General features: G+C 48.6%; 1 protein-coding gene across 3 annotated transcripts in view; it reads left to right on the forward strand.

Annotated features, from left to right (window-relative positions):
• Window positions 1–15951, forward strand: part of Cables1 (Cdk5 and Abl enzyme substrate 1) — a 103595-nt gene that overhangs the window by 59779 nt on the left and 27865 nt on the right. Inside the window, exons 4-6 of one of the 3 annotated variants that reach the window (XM_087593015.1) lie at window positions 3456–3533; window positions 5107–5226; window positions 5755–6289. In XM_087593015.1, the coding sequence (XP_087449141.1) occupies window positions 3456–3533; window positions 5107–5212 (184 nt within the window). In that variant the 3' untranslated portion in view covers window positions 5213–5226; window positions 5755–6289. 3 annotated transcript variants of the gene reach the window in all.

Consider the following 15951-nt stretch of genomic DNA (forward strand, 5'->3'; position numbering starts at 1 on the left):
GTTAGACGTCACTGATGGGGAAGATGGCGTGAGCTTTCTGCGTGCCCTGTGAAAAGAAGACAAGCATTTGCATTTGGAGGCAGGGACAGGAATGTGGTCAGTTTCAACAGCCCATTGGAAACAGTACGTGGTTGTCTTATGCTGCTCACGACTACCAGTGCCCAGCTTAATTTTCTCAGGAAGGGCAGATGCCCTTGAAGGAAACAAACAAATTGAATTTTCTTCTGAGACATCTCCATTGTGATAGATGGCTCCTTAGAGCAAAGTTGTAAGTTCCCATGAGCTCTCTGGTTCTAAACAGGACGGGCCTCACAGTTGCCTGTGTGAGAAGAAGTGTTGTTCTGCGCTTGTTGCTGCTTGCCTCTTCTGGCTAAGGCCTGCAGTCCCTGCTGTAGGCCAAATCTACTCCAGGAAATATGGAAGGTGTGTTCTCATTTGTTCCAGTAGCAGTGTTGGTGCTGCTGTCATGAATCCACCATGCAGGTCTCTGGCCCCTGTCAAGATCAGAATCCAAGGGAAGGCTGAGCCTGGAAATGGCAGGAAAGAACTCAAAGAAGCAGGGCTCCTACTTCCCTCTCTCCCTCCCTCCCTTGCTCCCCTCAAGACTGGCCAAGGAGAAAACCACCCTAGCGGGATTGTTGGGAAACAGTCCATGTTCCTGGTTGCTAAACTTGGCTCGAGTAACACAGTAACACAGTAACACAAGTTTCTGAATGAGATCCATAGCATCAACATGGACTAGCCTTAATAGTAAGGACCACCCAGAGTACACCCACAGTTTGTAGAACATTCTGGCCCATTTACTGACAGGCGCCTTTGTGGTGGAAATGCTAGAGGAGACTTGGGCTGCACTTGGCACTGACAGTCTCTCATTTTCTTGCTCTGTTAAAGATGTCCAAACACATTTGGTGTGTGGGAAAGAGGGACACATTAATATTGAGTAATGAGAAGGGCGCAGCAACATCAGGTAGGGTTTGGCCCACACCCTCTTCCCTCTGTATTCAGGGACATTGATGATGAATGGCTCGGGGTATGGCAAGAGTAACAAGGAGGGTGACGGGCAGTGGGATAGGGCGGGCCTCCATCCATCTGGAAAGGTCAGGGCTGAGCAGAGCAGACTGTGGAGGCTCTGTGGCTCCAGCAGCCATGATAATGGTTGAGACTGTGATCCATTGAGGTGACCTGCAGGCTGGACTAGAAAGGTACTGTGGAACACGTGGGTAAAGGCAGACTCGTTGATATCCAGGAAACCCATGGGTAAGAGTCTGCAGGCAGATCTTTCTAGTAAGTTAGATGAATTTGCAACTAGAAAAAGGTCAGGTTCAAATGCACGGGCTTCCACACCTACTGATGAGTCTGTCACCTTCTATGAGTCCTTCATAGCTTGAACCTTACTGGCTACAACATTTATGACCTAGCACGTAATCAAGTGTTTCAGCCATTTTGTGTCTGTGTAACACACCAGGTGGGAAGTCCTGTCTCTGGGCTTCACATGTAATGGTCCAGGCAGGTAGGATCAGGATGTGTTTGACTCAGGACTCGAAGGCTCAGTCAGGATGAAGCACTGATGGGAACAAGGTCTGATGGCTGATGCTCTCTGTGTTAACGTCGTTGGGGCCATGTGTTTGCTCTGTCAGCCATCCCAACATTGTCCTTTTGCTTCTTAGCAGCACTAAGGTCTGAGGGGTTCTGAATACAAGTAATCTGTTGCTAAGACAGCTCTACTAGTGTACACTGAAAATCAAGCTTATTTAATGTGTCGTGTCTGCCAGGCAACAGCCCACGGATTTTTCTCGAATGAGCTTATTTTCTCTTCCGACTTCCCAGTAAGATCACTATTAATTTTACCTCATTCATTCATTTGCTCATTAATTCTCTCACTTGTTCTTTTGTTTCTTCAAACACATGCCACGTAGCCCAGACTGGTCTCAGGTTTGTTGCATAGCCAAGGCTGGGCTTGAATGCTTGGTCTTCCTGCCTCTGCCTCCAGGTACTGAGAAAACAGATGTGTGCCTCTATGTCCCAACTAAGCACCATTTTTGGATGGGGAAATCGAGGCTCAGAAGAGCGAGATAAAGAGACAAAGCTGATACCAGAAGCTGGGCACCATCCTTGGTCCTGTTTGTCCCTGTGAATAGGGAGCTATAGATAGCGAAAGGGTTTCTGAGTGCTTGGGTGTCTCCCTGATTCCAGACTGTTCTCAGGGTAGAGGGTGCACATCTGGAGAGGAACAGCCCAGTGGTGACTCCTTAGGCTTGCCCTCTATAAGAAGAGATTCATAACCAGGAGCCTATTCACACCAGTTCACTCCCACTTACCTGGAGGGGTGCCTTCCAAGTTAGGTTTCAAAGACTCAGTGAGAGTTTGCCAAGTTTGTCTGAGCAGGGCATCACAGGCTGAAGAAATAGTATGTTTAAGACAACAGGATAGAACTGGCCCTTTTCAATAGGTGGAGCACAAGTACTTTAACATGCGGACATGACAGGGCATATGAGAAAATACTGTGTCACTGATATGCAAGACTCAGGGTCAGTAGTTGATCGGGCTTGCCATGCCAGGGACCAGACTTCATCCCAGGGCTGTGGGCAACTGAATAGCACAGTTTCAAAACAAGACTAAGACCTCCAAACACTGATGCTCCCATAATGGTGTTTTCCCGGCGTGTGACACTAATGTTGAAGGAGATTTAAACGTGAGTAAACTCCGTATGTGAACCATATTGACCTCGTGCCAAGAGGAATGGTTTTAATTACTTCCACTCCATTCACTGCTTCATTTTTCCCACTACCAAATCCCTTTGGCCAAAGTTATTCTCAGACGGCAGGATAAGTACTTTTGAAGGGTTTTGTTTTTGTTTTTAATGTTTTTTCAAGTGGCTTTGATTACATAAAAGCATCGTGTAGAACTGTGCCCAGTAGATTCTTTATAGCAGGGACGGCCACTAAGACTGATTATATAATTGTCCCCTAATCTATTCTCAGAACCTAACGTGTTACCAGAATACCAAAAGCTAACCATGGTAAGGGTATCAACATCTTTCCAGCACACGGTCGTAGGCACTGTTGCCCTAGCATCGTTTACTGCAGGGCAGAAGTCAGGTCTTGATAGGATATTAGCCTCTTGGCCTGCACTGGCTCCCCAAGATTCAGAATGGTCTACTCTGGCTTGCACGCACAGCCCACGGCCCAGCCAGCACCTCTCACTATGGCTGGCCTTGCACGTGTTAATGTTTGAGTGAGAAGCAGCAAGCTTGTGCTGCGCTGAGGCTTGGGTTTTGCAAGAAGAGCAAAAATGCCGACTGTTGGAGGAGGAGGCGGGAGTATGCAAATACTGCTGTAGATGCCATGAATGCTTAATTTGCTCTAGAACTTATTTTAAGTTTGTTTTATTTTTTTAATTTAGTCTTTGCATTTAGTTAGTTGTTTGTTTTTTTGTTTTTTGTTTTTACTTTGTAGAATAGTCCTTATCAGTGGCAGAAGATCCTTCTGTAGTATATTTTCCGTGCTGCCGTATCGAGACAGTACCCAAGTCGGGTATGTATATGCATGCTTTCCCGTTCGTTCTCTGGGCAGAAAGCCCAGGCGCCAGTGTGCACCATGTCACTTGCTTTCTCTGTTCATGAATTGGCCGAGATCTGATGTCACAAATTCAGTGTCTGATCTGCGGGTGTGTTCTTCTTCCTTTCCAGCCACAAAGTTTTCGTGTGTGTGTGTGTGTGTGTGTGTGTGTGTGTGTGTGTGTGTGTAGGGGTGTGTGTGTGTGTGTAGGGGTGTGTGTGTGTGTGTGTGTGTGTGTGTGTGTGTGTAGGGGTGTGTGCGTGTGTAGGGGTGTGTGCACACTTGCCCATCCTGCTTTCTAAATGTGCGTTTTGTCATTTGTCCAATACTATAACCAAGAAAAATAATAAGGTCCACCATATGCCATTGGGTCTCCCTGAATATTGGAAACAGGTAGGTCAGGTAAGGACCAAATCCTGTGACTGTTCTGTATCCTGTATCTTGGCTTCAGTTGAAGACTGACAGGAGAGCTGAAGCCGCCACCATAGGGCGAACGTGTCACAGCAGAGTGGCACCAGGAACAAATGCACATTATTGGGGGCATGCCAGGCTCCTGTCTCTGGGTCAACCAACCCCGCCTTTCACCTTGAACAGGAAGTAATACTAGAGGGTTGAGACTTGCAAAGTCGCCCTTTCCTCAGCACCTGTAGCCTCTCTGGTTTCCCCCAGTGTGTCTAGACTGATCCCCACTACACTGGCTCCAGCAGTGTGCAGCATGGTGCTGCTGCTATCTTGGGTGGGGCAGCATGCAGCAGGTTGATGTCAGGCACTTCTCTGGCACTGACAATTCTGTTCACAAGGGCTGAAGCTGCTCTCCAGTCATGGTGACAACAGACTGAGGCAAGTGGCCCAGGTGCCGCTTCGCTACTGCTCTTCCCTGCACTGTCCCCATAAGCTGTCCTCCGGCTCATCTGTGACCTTTTCTTTCCTGTGTACCTTGGACAGGTCATTCATTGCCTGATCCCCACTCAGCTGGTTCTTACTCCCTGTGAGTTTCACAGGGGGGCAGCTTAGGTGTGTGCTTTAGAGAACATTGGCCCTTTATTTCAGCAACCTTAGAACAACCTTGCAAAGTAGGTGTTCTAGAAAAAGTAACGGCAGATCTTATAGCTTGGGGGTTTACAGCCCGTGTGGGGCATCTATGGGGCTGGTTTACAGCCCATGTGGGGCAGCCATGGGGCTGGTTTACAGCCTATGCAGGACAGCTATGAGGCTGAAAAATATCCCAGAGAAGTTTTCTTTGCCTGTCTAACCTGCCACAGCTACATCTGTGGCTGTATCAGAAGGTTAATCTCTTCCACAGAGAGCAGCTTGTGGCTAAGCCCAGAGCAGCCTACCTCTTCTCCAGCCCCGGGGAGATCTGTATCCACAGACCTTCACAGGCACAGCTGCTTCTGGCTATGGCTGAAAGGGTCCTGTGGTGCAGTCTCTTCTCCAAACTCCTTTGCTGACCTTTCCGGTTGATTCATTCTTTCCCCTGTTCCTTCTGGTTGGTTGATTGTTGGTTTTTTTTTTTTTTCTTTTCTGCATACTCCTACCACATGAGCAGATACTGGGGATGCAGGAGGAGAACTTATCCTCCTGAACTTACTGTGTGGAAAAGAAGACACATCAGTTTACATACAAAACTAGCCACCTCTTTTCATAGATGCTGAAGATGTCCCAACAGGTGACTACTGCCTTCTCTCTGGCTTCTCTAAGATAATTTGGCCATACATTTCATCTTTGAAGTGTTCATGGTAGGTTCATTCTTGAAGGGTCAGTTTCTATGTGTGCTTACCCCTTACTGCTATGCCATTTAATAGATAATATCTGTGAGAGCAGCGGTCCCAGGCAAGAGAGGGAGTGGTGAACCAGTTATATGGCTCCCACCTTCACGAAGGTCCCCCCTCCCGTGCAGACAGGTGACATGAATTCCACATCCGTGGAAATCTTCTTAGGATAGGCAGCATCGGTGCTGTCTGCTTTCCAGAGGGTGACTGAGGCTCACAGGAGCTTGCAGACTCAGGTTCCCAGCACAGCACTCAGCATACTGAGAGGTAAGTGGGACCCACTAGTCAGGACCCCATTTTACTGACAGCAGAATTGGAGGGGCAGTATAGAGAACCGTGAAGGTTTATGCTTCTCACAAGAATGTCTGAATGGAGATCATCCAAACCATCTCACTGTGGCTCCATGTGGCCTTCTACATTTTTAGATACCTCAGCGAACTACAAGCTGGCAGGCAGCTCGTGTTGGAGGCAGCATCTGTCCAAGCATGGTGTCCCTGAGGCTGGGAAGGCCTGCCTCTTTGCCACCTGTGGATCTGACTGCTCTGCCTGTGGTACTCAGTGAAGACCTAGATAGAACTTCTGCATCTTAGACATGAGCAGATTCAAGTCCACCACTTCTCCAAGGATTAGAGTCAAGGAAACTAAGGGACCTAACAATGAATTCTATAACCAAAGAACACAGTCAGTTTCTCTGTAAGGCCTCACACGCTAACCAGCCTGTGGTCAGTAACAAATTCTACAGTCTTCCAAAGTGCTGGAGAAACTCTGAACGTGATGCCAAATACTGCACTCCAGTGGCTGGGGGTGCTCTGTGCTCTTGACAGTTTAATAAGCCTGTATCCTGTTTATGAATTCTACTCCATTTGCTGTAATTACCCACTGATAGCTACAGTTCTTTCATTAATGGGAAATAACTGTGCTCAAATAATAGAGCTGTATTAATAAACATATCTAAGAAAATATGTCTGTCTGTATAGTACAAAAGTATTTATGAGTAAACACTGGTGTTCTATAACACATTCCCACTGTGGAGTATGCCTCCTTTTGCCCCAAATATTCTTCCTGTGACACAGCTCCATCTGTCATAGGGGTTCAAGGGTAAAAGCCATCAGAGGTCAGAAAATCTGTCCTTCCTGCTTTGTGTCCAGGGTGGCCACAGTTATACAAGGGTGGAGTGAGCTTGTATATCAGCCCCAGAACTCCGAGCTCTGTTTTCTGGGACCCATGGCTTTCTTTGTGCTTATATGTGTGGAACTGACCTCAGGCCTGATTCCTCCAGATCGTTAATTGCAAACACACACAGCAGCGAAGGGTAGTCCTGCATGGTTCTGGCTCTCACAAGCATATCATAAAAACAGGAAGCTGAGCAGTTCCTCTGCGTGTACTTGAACCTCCTCTGCAGGTCAAGCATCTCTCAGATTGGTAGCCTTGTCTTCCTGGGTGTTTTCTCTGTCTTCTCTTGCAGCGAGGCAGTTTCTCAACTCCACCTCCCATTCTCTTGGCTCACCCTGCCTCACCCCCTGCTATGGCCCCAAAGCGTTGTGCTTGGTGTTTTTACCTGAAGTGAAAACTGATTTTGGCTCCTGGTCTCAGTTGAGCAATGGTGACAGATTGACAGATGGGCATTAGAAGAGGTTTAGCATCCATTCTCTACTGTTTTTGCTTTCAGTCTTTCGTAGCCCTATGTGGGCATGAAGCCTTGGTGGAAGAATGCTTTCCTGCCCCTGAATCTTCATCAGAATCATTTGCTGTGGAAACAATGGGGCCTCACCCACCTCTCCAGGTTCTTTCCCATCTCTACTCATCCCCTGTATAGACTTTCAAGCCCTACTACTGCAGAGCAGAATTCATTCCTGTTCTTGGAATCTAGAGAGTACCTACAGGCACTGTTCAAGGCAATGGGCATGACCATGAAAATGTCTTGTTTTCTCATAGAAACTAGTCACCAACCTAATTAACCATCAAACAAAACAGCTCATCAACAGTTGAGTCCTAAGTAATCACCCCACTTAGGGCAAGTGGAGCCCAGAAGGAACTGAGAAAATTCAGACAGATTGGTTAAAGGAGAACTCTCTAGGGCAGTTGTACTAGATGTCTGAGCCCCTAGAGACATAGAAATGTTTGAGACTCTGGACTTTGGTTAAGTCAACTTTTAGTATGGTTAACGGCCCTGCTATCTGGAGTGACTTCAGTAGAGTCATGTCCAAGCCTGAATCCTGCATCTGAGCAGGTATTCCACCCTAGTTAGGGAGAGTTCTGAAATGAGTTTGCCATGTATCCAGGTCATAGGATGTCCCCAGTTCTCGCAGGACCATTGCTCAGCTGTCCACCTCCATTCCTTATAATTTCTACTGTGGATGCTCAGCTCACGTCTCCAAAGCCACTGTGGGCTCCAGCCCTTGCTTCTGTCCTTGTCTACCCTGCTGGGGTATAAGCTACAAATCTGGTTGAATAGACTTTACAAGTGAGACATATGTCTCACAATCCCACCTGTCAACAATCAGTGGCTTTAAGAGCTCACACCTGAAAAATTATTCTTCATGGGACTTTTTAAACTCAAATTTCAAGACAGGGTGAGTTTTGTCAGTTTTCTAGTCTGGACTCAATCCACGTGGGCCTAAGAGCAATGTGAGATACTTAATGCTTGGTTCGTGCTCAGCTGGAGTTAGAATGGTCTCCAGGATGACTTGCAGAACTTCCAACAAAAGGCGATGAACTTGCCCCAAAGTTCAGACAGCCTTGATGTATAGAGAAAGCTTTCTGAAAGCTTGTCTGTTAGGGCATAGCTAGAGGTCTGTGAGCTAACATAGCAGAACTACAACCAGGGTATTGTGCAAGAGCAGCAGAGCAGTTTCCTAGTGCCTTCCAGGGGTGTGTGCCCATTCCTTCCAAGGACTGGTCCAGTTGGTGCTCATGTTGTCATTTTGCTTGAGGAGGTTGAGACTCAGTGGAACTAAGCAACCTCAGCTGAGGAGAGTGAGAGCAGAGGGTATTGGGGTTGTATACTCCTGTATTCATTGCCGGGACAGCTCTGCCCCAGCCATGATTCCCTTCTCAGCCTCCCCTTTAGGACTGGACTGGTTGGTTCAAGAATTTATGGTATTTATGGGTGTTGCCCAAGGGTCACTTCCTGGGATTTGGTGGCCAAGTTGTTGGATAATAGTTTTCAGGAGGTCATGGGGGTGGCTTGTTTACCCCATGGTATTAAATTCTCCAAGAGTATCTCCAGGTAGCTGTGGGCAGACTCCCCCATACTGAAGATGAACTAACACATGATGGGCAAGTTCTCTACCACAGAGCCACAGCTGCAGCCTTGATTATCTGTTCATTTTTATTTTAAGATCAGGCCTTTCTAAATTGCCCAGGCTGTCTTCAAACTCATAATGCACCCAAGTAATGAGAATGGCGGGTGTGCACCGCCATGACTGCTCTGGCTGGAATCTTAAATGAAAAAAGTCATTTCTCCTCTGGGTATTTCTGTCTTTAGTCTGAGGCAGTCTGTGGGAAGAGGGAAAGTGACTGGCGCTGGCGCTGTGCTGTGGTGCTACCCACTTAAGCACCTCCCCACAGCCATGCTGGCTGCCTGCCTCCTCCTCTAGTATTGGAAAGGGACTTGGGGACTTGTAAGTGTTTGACCCCAGGTCTAGAGCCTGTGTGTGAAACACTGGTCCTGCCGGAGTGTCTGATGCTTCTGGGAGAGAATGTCTGTTCACAGCACTGGACATAACTCTTCCCCCATGGGCGACAGGACTTTTAAAATAGGATTTTCTTGCTTTTCAACTTATTTTTAATCATGTAGGGGGGGGTGCGTGTGGGTGCAAGTGCCTGCAGAGGCCAGAGGCGTCACACTGACCCTGGAGAGGCCAGTGAAAACTCCAGCCATTGCCCCAACATCATCCCCAGAGCTGGACTTTACAGGTAGTTGTGAGCTAACATAGCAGAGCCTTGGTGGTGGGCCCAAACTCAGGTTTGTTGCAAAAACAGCACATTTTTAACTATTGAGCTGTCTTTCCAGTCTCCAGGCAAAAACTTCCTAACTTCTCCATAGTTATCTGCATATGACATTTCAGAAAAATTTCCTTTAGTATTTTTGATAGCTCCTTTCTTGGGGGGACCTTTATGTTAGAAATTCAGGGTCTTGCCTACTACAGGACACCCATGTACTGTGCTCTGCAGTGACTCTGTAGCCCAAGACTGCAGGGTAGCTATAGACACTCAGTGTCAAGAGCTGCAAATACCAGCATCCCTTTCATGGTCAGGGTTTTGGGAAGCATTCAAGACCTCACGGACTGTCCAGGAAAAAACAAAAGCACCAAGAATAGCCACGAATAGTGCAGCGAGGGCAGGCACATGCCACAGCCCCAGGGCCTCTCCCACAGAAATGCTCCCGTCACAGTTCCCACGGGACCCCTACGGTGTGCCGAGAGTGCTTAGCTTGCCCAGGTGTCACCCGTTTCCACCATCAGACTTCACATGGCACTCAGGCCTAGCAGGACCTAGGCCACCTCTGGGGATCTGGGAAATGTAAGTTTTGGTCTTTGCCACAGTGGTTCAGTGAAGACTCCACTTGTACTCACACTGAACCTGAAGAGGCCATTGCTCCCACATCATCCCCAGAAGGGGTCCCCGAGACAAGGACCTAAAAGTCTCCATCCCCATGCCTGCGTTACCCTTAAAAACAATTGTTGATCAGACTCCACAGTTAGTAACCCACAGAGGAATTAAACCCCAGGGAACTATGCCCCTGGTCCTGAGTTCAGCATCAGCTAGTACTGCGTGTCCATCCATCCATCCATCCATCCATCCATCCATCCATCCATCCACAGCCTGAGATCTGAGTTGCTGTCAGGGAACACTGGCCCCCACTCTGTCCCTCGGTCATTCTTGTGACACTGATGCTGGCCTCTCTTCCCTGCTCGACTCTGTGGTTTCTCTCTGTGACTGTTCTGAGAGCCCTTGTACTCTTGTCTCCTTGTCTGGGCCCAGGAACATGAGATAACTCCCAAGGACACCCTTTCCTCGGTGACACATTTCATTCACCCAGGTCCCCCCCTCCCCGACCCAAAGTATACAGAGCCACTCAAAATACCAACCTCACCATGTCACATGAGCCTTGTCACCAATGTCACATGAGCCTTGGGGGGGGGGTGGTCATATTTAAGCCATAATGTTGATCTTTTTCTCACTAAACACCTAGGCCCGTGCTTTACCTTTTAAAATCCTGAGCTTCTATATAGATAGGTGTCTTAGTTAGGGTCTTATTGCTGTGAGCGGACAGCATGACCAATGTAAGTTTTATAAAGGACAACATTTAACTGGGGCTGGCTTACAGGTTCAGAGAGGTTCATTCAGTCCATTATCATCAAGGCAGGAGCATGGCAGCATCCAGGCAGGCATGGTGCAGGAGGAGCTGAGTGTTCTGCATCTTCACCCCAAAGAACCCAGGAACACAGCATCCCCAGGCAGCTAGGAGGAGGGTCTCCAAGCCCACCCACACAGTGACACACCTACTCCAACAAGGTCACACCTTCTAATAGTGCCACTCCCTGGGCCAAGCATATGCAAATCATAACAAGGCTTCTTCTATCTAGTGCCATCTGTCCCCAGCGGCATCTCAGACACAGCAAGATGCCTGTAGGTTCCTTGTCTACCCTTCCTTGCTTAGGGGATTTTCATCTGAAACACTGTTCTGTTCCTCGTTGATCCCAGCCTAGTTTGAATGAAATCAGCCTCACCAAACTGCTTTGTTAGGATTCTTCCCCAGCCCCTAATGCCTCACCAAGGCTTGCTAAGACTGTCTGATTGTCTTTGCTGAGGCCGGTGGTAGTGCTTATAGCGTGTGTTTTTTAACTTACTTCAATTGTGGGTATGGACTTCACGATAGCCCCAGCACTCTGCCTGGAACAGTGAACGTTTCACTTCCGTACACAGATGGCTGGCTGGCATGTTTTCCAGGGCTGCGTTTCTAGGCTCTGTGGAGGAAACATTGCCCTACCGAATGCAGACAGGTAGCGTGCTGTGGTGAAAGCAGATGCTCTGTGGAGCCCTTGACCTGGCACTTGGTCCTTGTCATCTTCACAGAAATGGAAGAGCTGGACAGATGGCCATAAGAAGGAACCACCAGTGGGCCATAGGGCTCTGCCCGCTCCAAGTGGCTTCATCACAGTAACAAGAGACTTGCCCTGTAAGCCTAAAGAGACAGAGGGCCTCAAGCTACACACAGCTGCATCTGGTGAACACAGCTGCTAGGCCTCTCCTCCGTGCTTAGGATTCAGAATCCGTGCAGCCTACTGCATTTGGCCTCACTGGTCTGGCAAGTGACTCATGCTGGGCAGTCAGGCCTGTACTAAGGTCACAGGGCTTTTGTCACCTTCCCCTGGGCTCCTTTGGTGTCCCCTGGCCTTTGTCAGAGTTGGCTGCCTGAGCACCTCTAAAACAGATCAGAAGCTAAGTAGTGTGCGCAGATGAACACACTTTCCCTTTGGTCGTACCCTGCTTCTGCCTAAGGGGGGCCTTTTGGGTGGGGCCTGGCCTAGCACAGGGCAGTTTCCTTCTGGGGTAAGGTGAAGTACCTGCCTTGGCTGTCTTTCTGGCACTGGTCCCAGCCACCATCTGGTCTTCCTTGCTCAGCTGTGTCAGCCGACAGCATCTCACATCTAAGCACACACGTTGGAAAGGGGCGGGACGTGCTGACCTGCCTGGATTGAAGACGGCTGTGACTCTCTCTGCCCATTCTGTTCAAATTACCCAGGTGCTGAGTTCAACAAAGGCAGTGCCTTGAGGGTTGAGAGCTCCGAGGGCCTTAGGGACAGGTGTTAGCTGTCACCTTCTCACTTCAGAGTTCATTTACATAGAGCTCCGGTCCTTAAAGAGGTTAGCCACCAACTATTCCTAAGAGGATGAGAACAGGAAGCCCCCTCCTCCCCTCCTCCCTGCCTCTCTTTCTTAGGCACGGCCCAGTCTTTAGCCATCTTGGAGACCTGTATCAATGGGCACCTGAATCGAGGTGAGGAGTTGGCCCATGGGATGGACCTGGCAGGGCCTGCTGACCTCAGTCTGTCTACTCATCGTTAACAGTGGTCATAATGTCTACCTTAGGGAACCTCTTAGTGAGGAGGCCCGGAGCACTGTGTGATTCTGGAGAGCAGCGGCAGCAGCAGGTCTGCTTTTGTGCAGTCTCAGAGAGGATCCACCTGCTTCTCAGGCCACCAGCCTGATTCTTTAGCTTTGTTTCCTCTCGGTGGAACATGCACGTTAAAGCCGGTTTAGGAAATATATAAGAATAAAGTCAAAATTATCAAGCCAAACCTCCTCCACAAAGCCAGTATTAACATTTTGGCCCCTTCGAGTCTGTCCTTTTCCCCTAGCTCTTCATTCCTACAGAACACAGTGAGGGTGGGGACAGACCCCACTGTCCACAGCATGCGTACAGCACAGTGACAGAAAAGGAGAGCGGATGTGGCCCCTCGACAACTAACCTCCTCATTGTGAGCACTCTGTCAGAGGCCTGGAGCTGCACCACTCTTGGAAGAACCTAAGTTAGGTGCTTCAGCCAGTACTTACCCACAGAACTCGTTGCCATCCCCTCTAGGTGGGTCTGTGGTTAGGCTTGGAGACCCTCTGCATAGAAAAAGATTCGCAAGCAGCATCCCGGACTCTCGCCCGCTTAGTAAGCGGTGTCATGTGCCTCTATCTGAGACTCCTCTCACCCTCTAGCCCCTACCCTGAACCCCTGAGGTTTGGTACCCATTGAGCCAGGAGTGGAACACCTGGTACAGAGGATTATGGAGTTAGATACAGAAACAGAAGACATGGGGAAAACTAGAATGGCTTAGCATCCTGAGAAGGAAAAGGTGATCTGAGAGGGAGGTAGAATTAATGCAAATTTGACCTTTAACTGTTGGCTAACTGAGCTCAGTCCCAAGCCAGGAAACCAGGAGGAGAGACTCACTTCCTCCAATGCTTTTCTCCGCTTGTACCCTCTGGCTTTCTACTCAGACAAGCCAGAGCTCTGGCCCACACAGGGGATGAAAGGCTGTGGTGTGGTTGGTCCGCACTTGGAACTGCATCCAGTTCTGGGCAGCCAGCTCGGAGGGTTTTGGAGCACAATCCACTAGTGAGAGACTGTAGGCAGCGTGTTATGGGTTATCTCGGCATCTTTTCTATGCCTAGATGAGTTGGCACCTGTGAAATACACAGGCACCAGCAGGTGATTCTGCCTAGGTATCTGACCAGAAGAAAGTAAGAGTGACTGGAGGCTAATTTGTTATCTGGAGGTCTTGTAAAACAAAGAAGCTAGGTGATTCTGGCAAAAACAGTTTCCATGATTGTTGAATGGACGCAGACCCATTTGTGTGACAGCCCTTAGTTGATAGCCACTGGGTTCACTTCCTACAACGCAGCAGGCTTGGATTGCTCAGTGGCCTGTAAGGTGTCTTTGGGGGTGTGTTTCTGAATTGTCAACAGCTTCCACATGGTGTTTGTGTCCTTGGCTTTTGGCGTGAGGCAGTCAGATGAGGTCATCGGCTTGGGTCCACTTCCTGATCACTGATCATTTTAAGACACACAGAACAAATTCTATTCTTAGAGAACCTTCAAGGCTAATGCACCCTGCCTGGTCTAAGGCCCATCCCTTCCTCACCACCCACTCACCCCAGAAACATCTCTTTTTTGTTGTGGAAAATTACACATTCACAAACTGTTTTTTTTTCCCCTCACATCAAGCATATTCCCACAGAGCGACTGACTCTGGAATGATCTCATGGGTGAATCATGCCATTATCCTGCTGTTTATAAGAACCCGCCTTTAGACAAAGATTTTGGCGTAAGCTCCACTAAGACCCCCTTCATTGTCTGCCAGTCACCCTTCTGGGGATGACTTACCTATGAAGTGCTAGGTCTGAGAGGCCAAGCCTTCTCAGCTACAGCCTGCCATTGTTCTATCTTTCTGTCAGCCGTGGCCTTGTTCATTGACTTTGCACTTCGGTGGTGTAACTCTGCCTCTGTGTAAGCCAGGGAAACTGATCCAAGATGTTCACTGCACTTGAAGGAACAGGGCATTAGCTCTGTAAGTGGACAAATGCCAGGGAGAATGAGCTTATGAAAAAAAAATATTGTCTTCATTTATGGCTTTGGAAGACTCTGTCTGTGATTGGGGGATCATTCATGCTAGCATGGAGACCTAAGTTCAATCCCTGGCACTCACATGGAAAAGCCAGGAGCCATGGTAAACATTTGTAATCCTCTACAGGTGCAGACAAATGTATCCCGCGCCCCTCTAGACGGTGAGCCTAGCTTATTAGGCAAACTCCAGGCCTATGAGACACTGTCTCAAAAACCAAGATGGACAGCTCCTGAGGAAGAACACGTAGAGCTGTCCAGTGGTTTCTGTGCGCACATGCGTGCGCGCACACACGCGTGCGCACACACACACACACACACACACACACACACACACACACACACACACACACACACATCCCTACACAGAGATCTTCAGTCTGTGTTCCGCTCACTTGTGGTTCTCTCCCACTGGGCCCTGTCTCTTAGGGACTCCATTGCCTCTCAGTAGTCTACCAGGCCGGGGAGTAAGCTAGCTCACAGCCTGGGGGCAGTCTAGACCCAAACCACAGCAGGCCACAAACAGGCTCTGTCCTGGAGTCCCTCCGTGTGTGATCTCTTAATTAAGACTCATTCACAAAGGGCATTTCCTTTCCCAATTCAGTTCTCAGTGCCCTGCTTTCTCCTGGTCTTTTTGAAGGGTCTAGAAATCCCATTAATATTTAATTAGCTCTTAAATTATTTACACATCCAGGCATTCGAGCCATTGTTGTCCTTTAAAGAGCAAGTGCCTGGTGGTGCTCCCTGCCCACTTCCGTGACAGCACAGCAGTGTAGTTAGAGGTTAGGCAACCCCAGCTGAGGAGCGAAAGCCTGACGAGTACCTAACCAGACCACAGGTCTGTTTTCTCAGCTCCTTCCAGGGGTAAGTGTCCAATGGTATACTTTCTAAAAGTATCATTGTATGGGGGGTGTGTGTGCGTGATACAGAGGTCAGAGGATGACTATGTGGTGGTGATTCTCTCCTGCTCTTTAGAGTGTTCCGGGGATCACACTTAGCTCAGCCGGTTTGCACAGCTGGCACCTTTACCCACTGAGTCTCAATCATATTAGAGCAAATATTGATTCATTGATTTTTTTTTTATTTTGATATTTTTGTCTCCCAGGGAAAGGACCCTGAACTTTTATCTGACAGGGAGTCCTGTTTTCCCACCAAGATAGTTCTGTACCAAGATAATGATAACCAAATGAGCCCTTTACGAAAGATGGAATCGGGAATTGGCTGTGCAGTGGTTAACAGGGAGTAGGTAACCTTTGAGAACGTGATAATCTAGTTGTCTCAACAGTGGCGAAGAAGTTTGTTTTACTGTCGCAGCAGAGGCAAAGACAGGGTCCAGGGGCCTTCCTCCTGTGGGCTCACAGGACTCCAGGTCATGGTACACCACTGTGAGGGATGCCGTGGCCCCTATAATGAACCAACCTGGTTTTCACAGGACTTAATTTTAACTGTTCTCTCCAGCACGCTTTCATCTCCCTATTGCCACAGCCCCTCCCTGGACCCAC

Source organism: Rattus norvegicus, chromosome 18 (genome assembly GCF_021556685.1).
Source record: "Rattus norvegicus strain SHRSP/BbbUtx chromosome 18, alternate assembly SHRSP_T2T, whole genome shotgun sequence".
In the NCBI taxonomy this organism is placed as follows: Eukaryota; Metazoa; Chordata; class Mammalia; order Rodentia; family Muridae; genus Rattus; species Rattus norvegicus.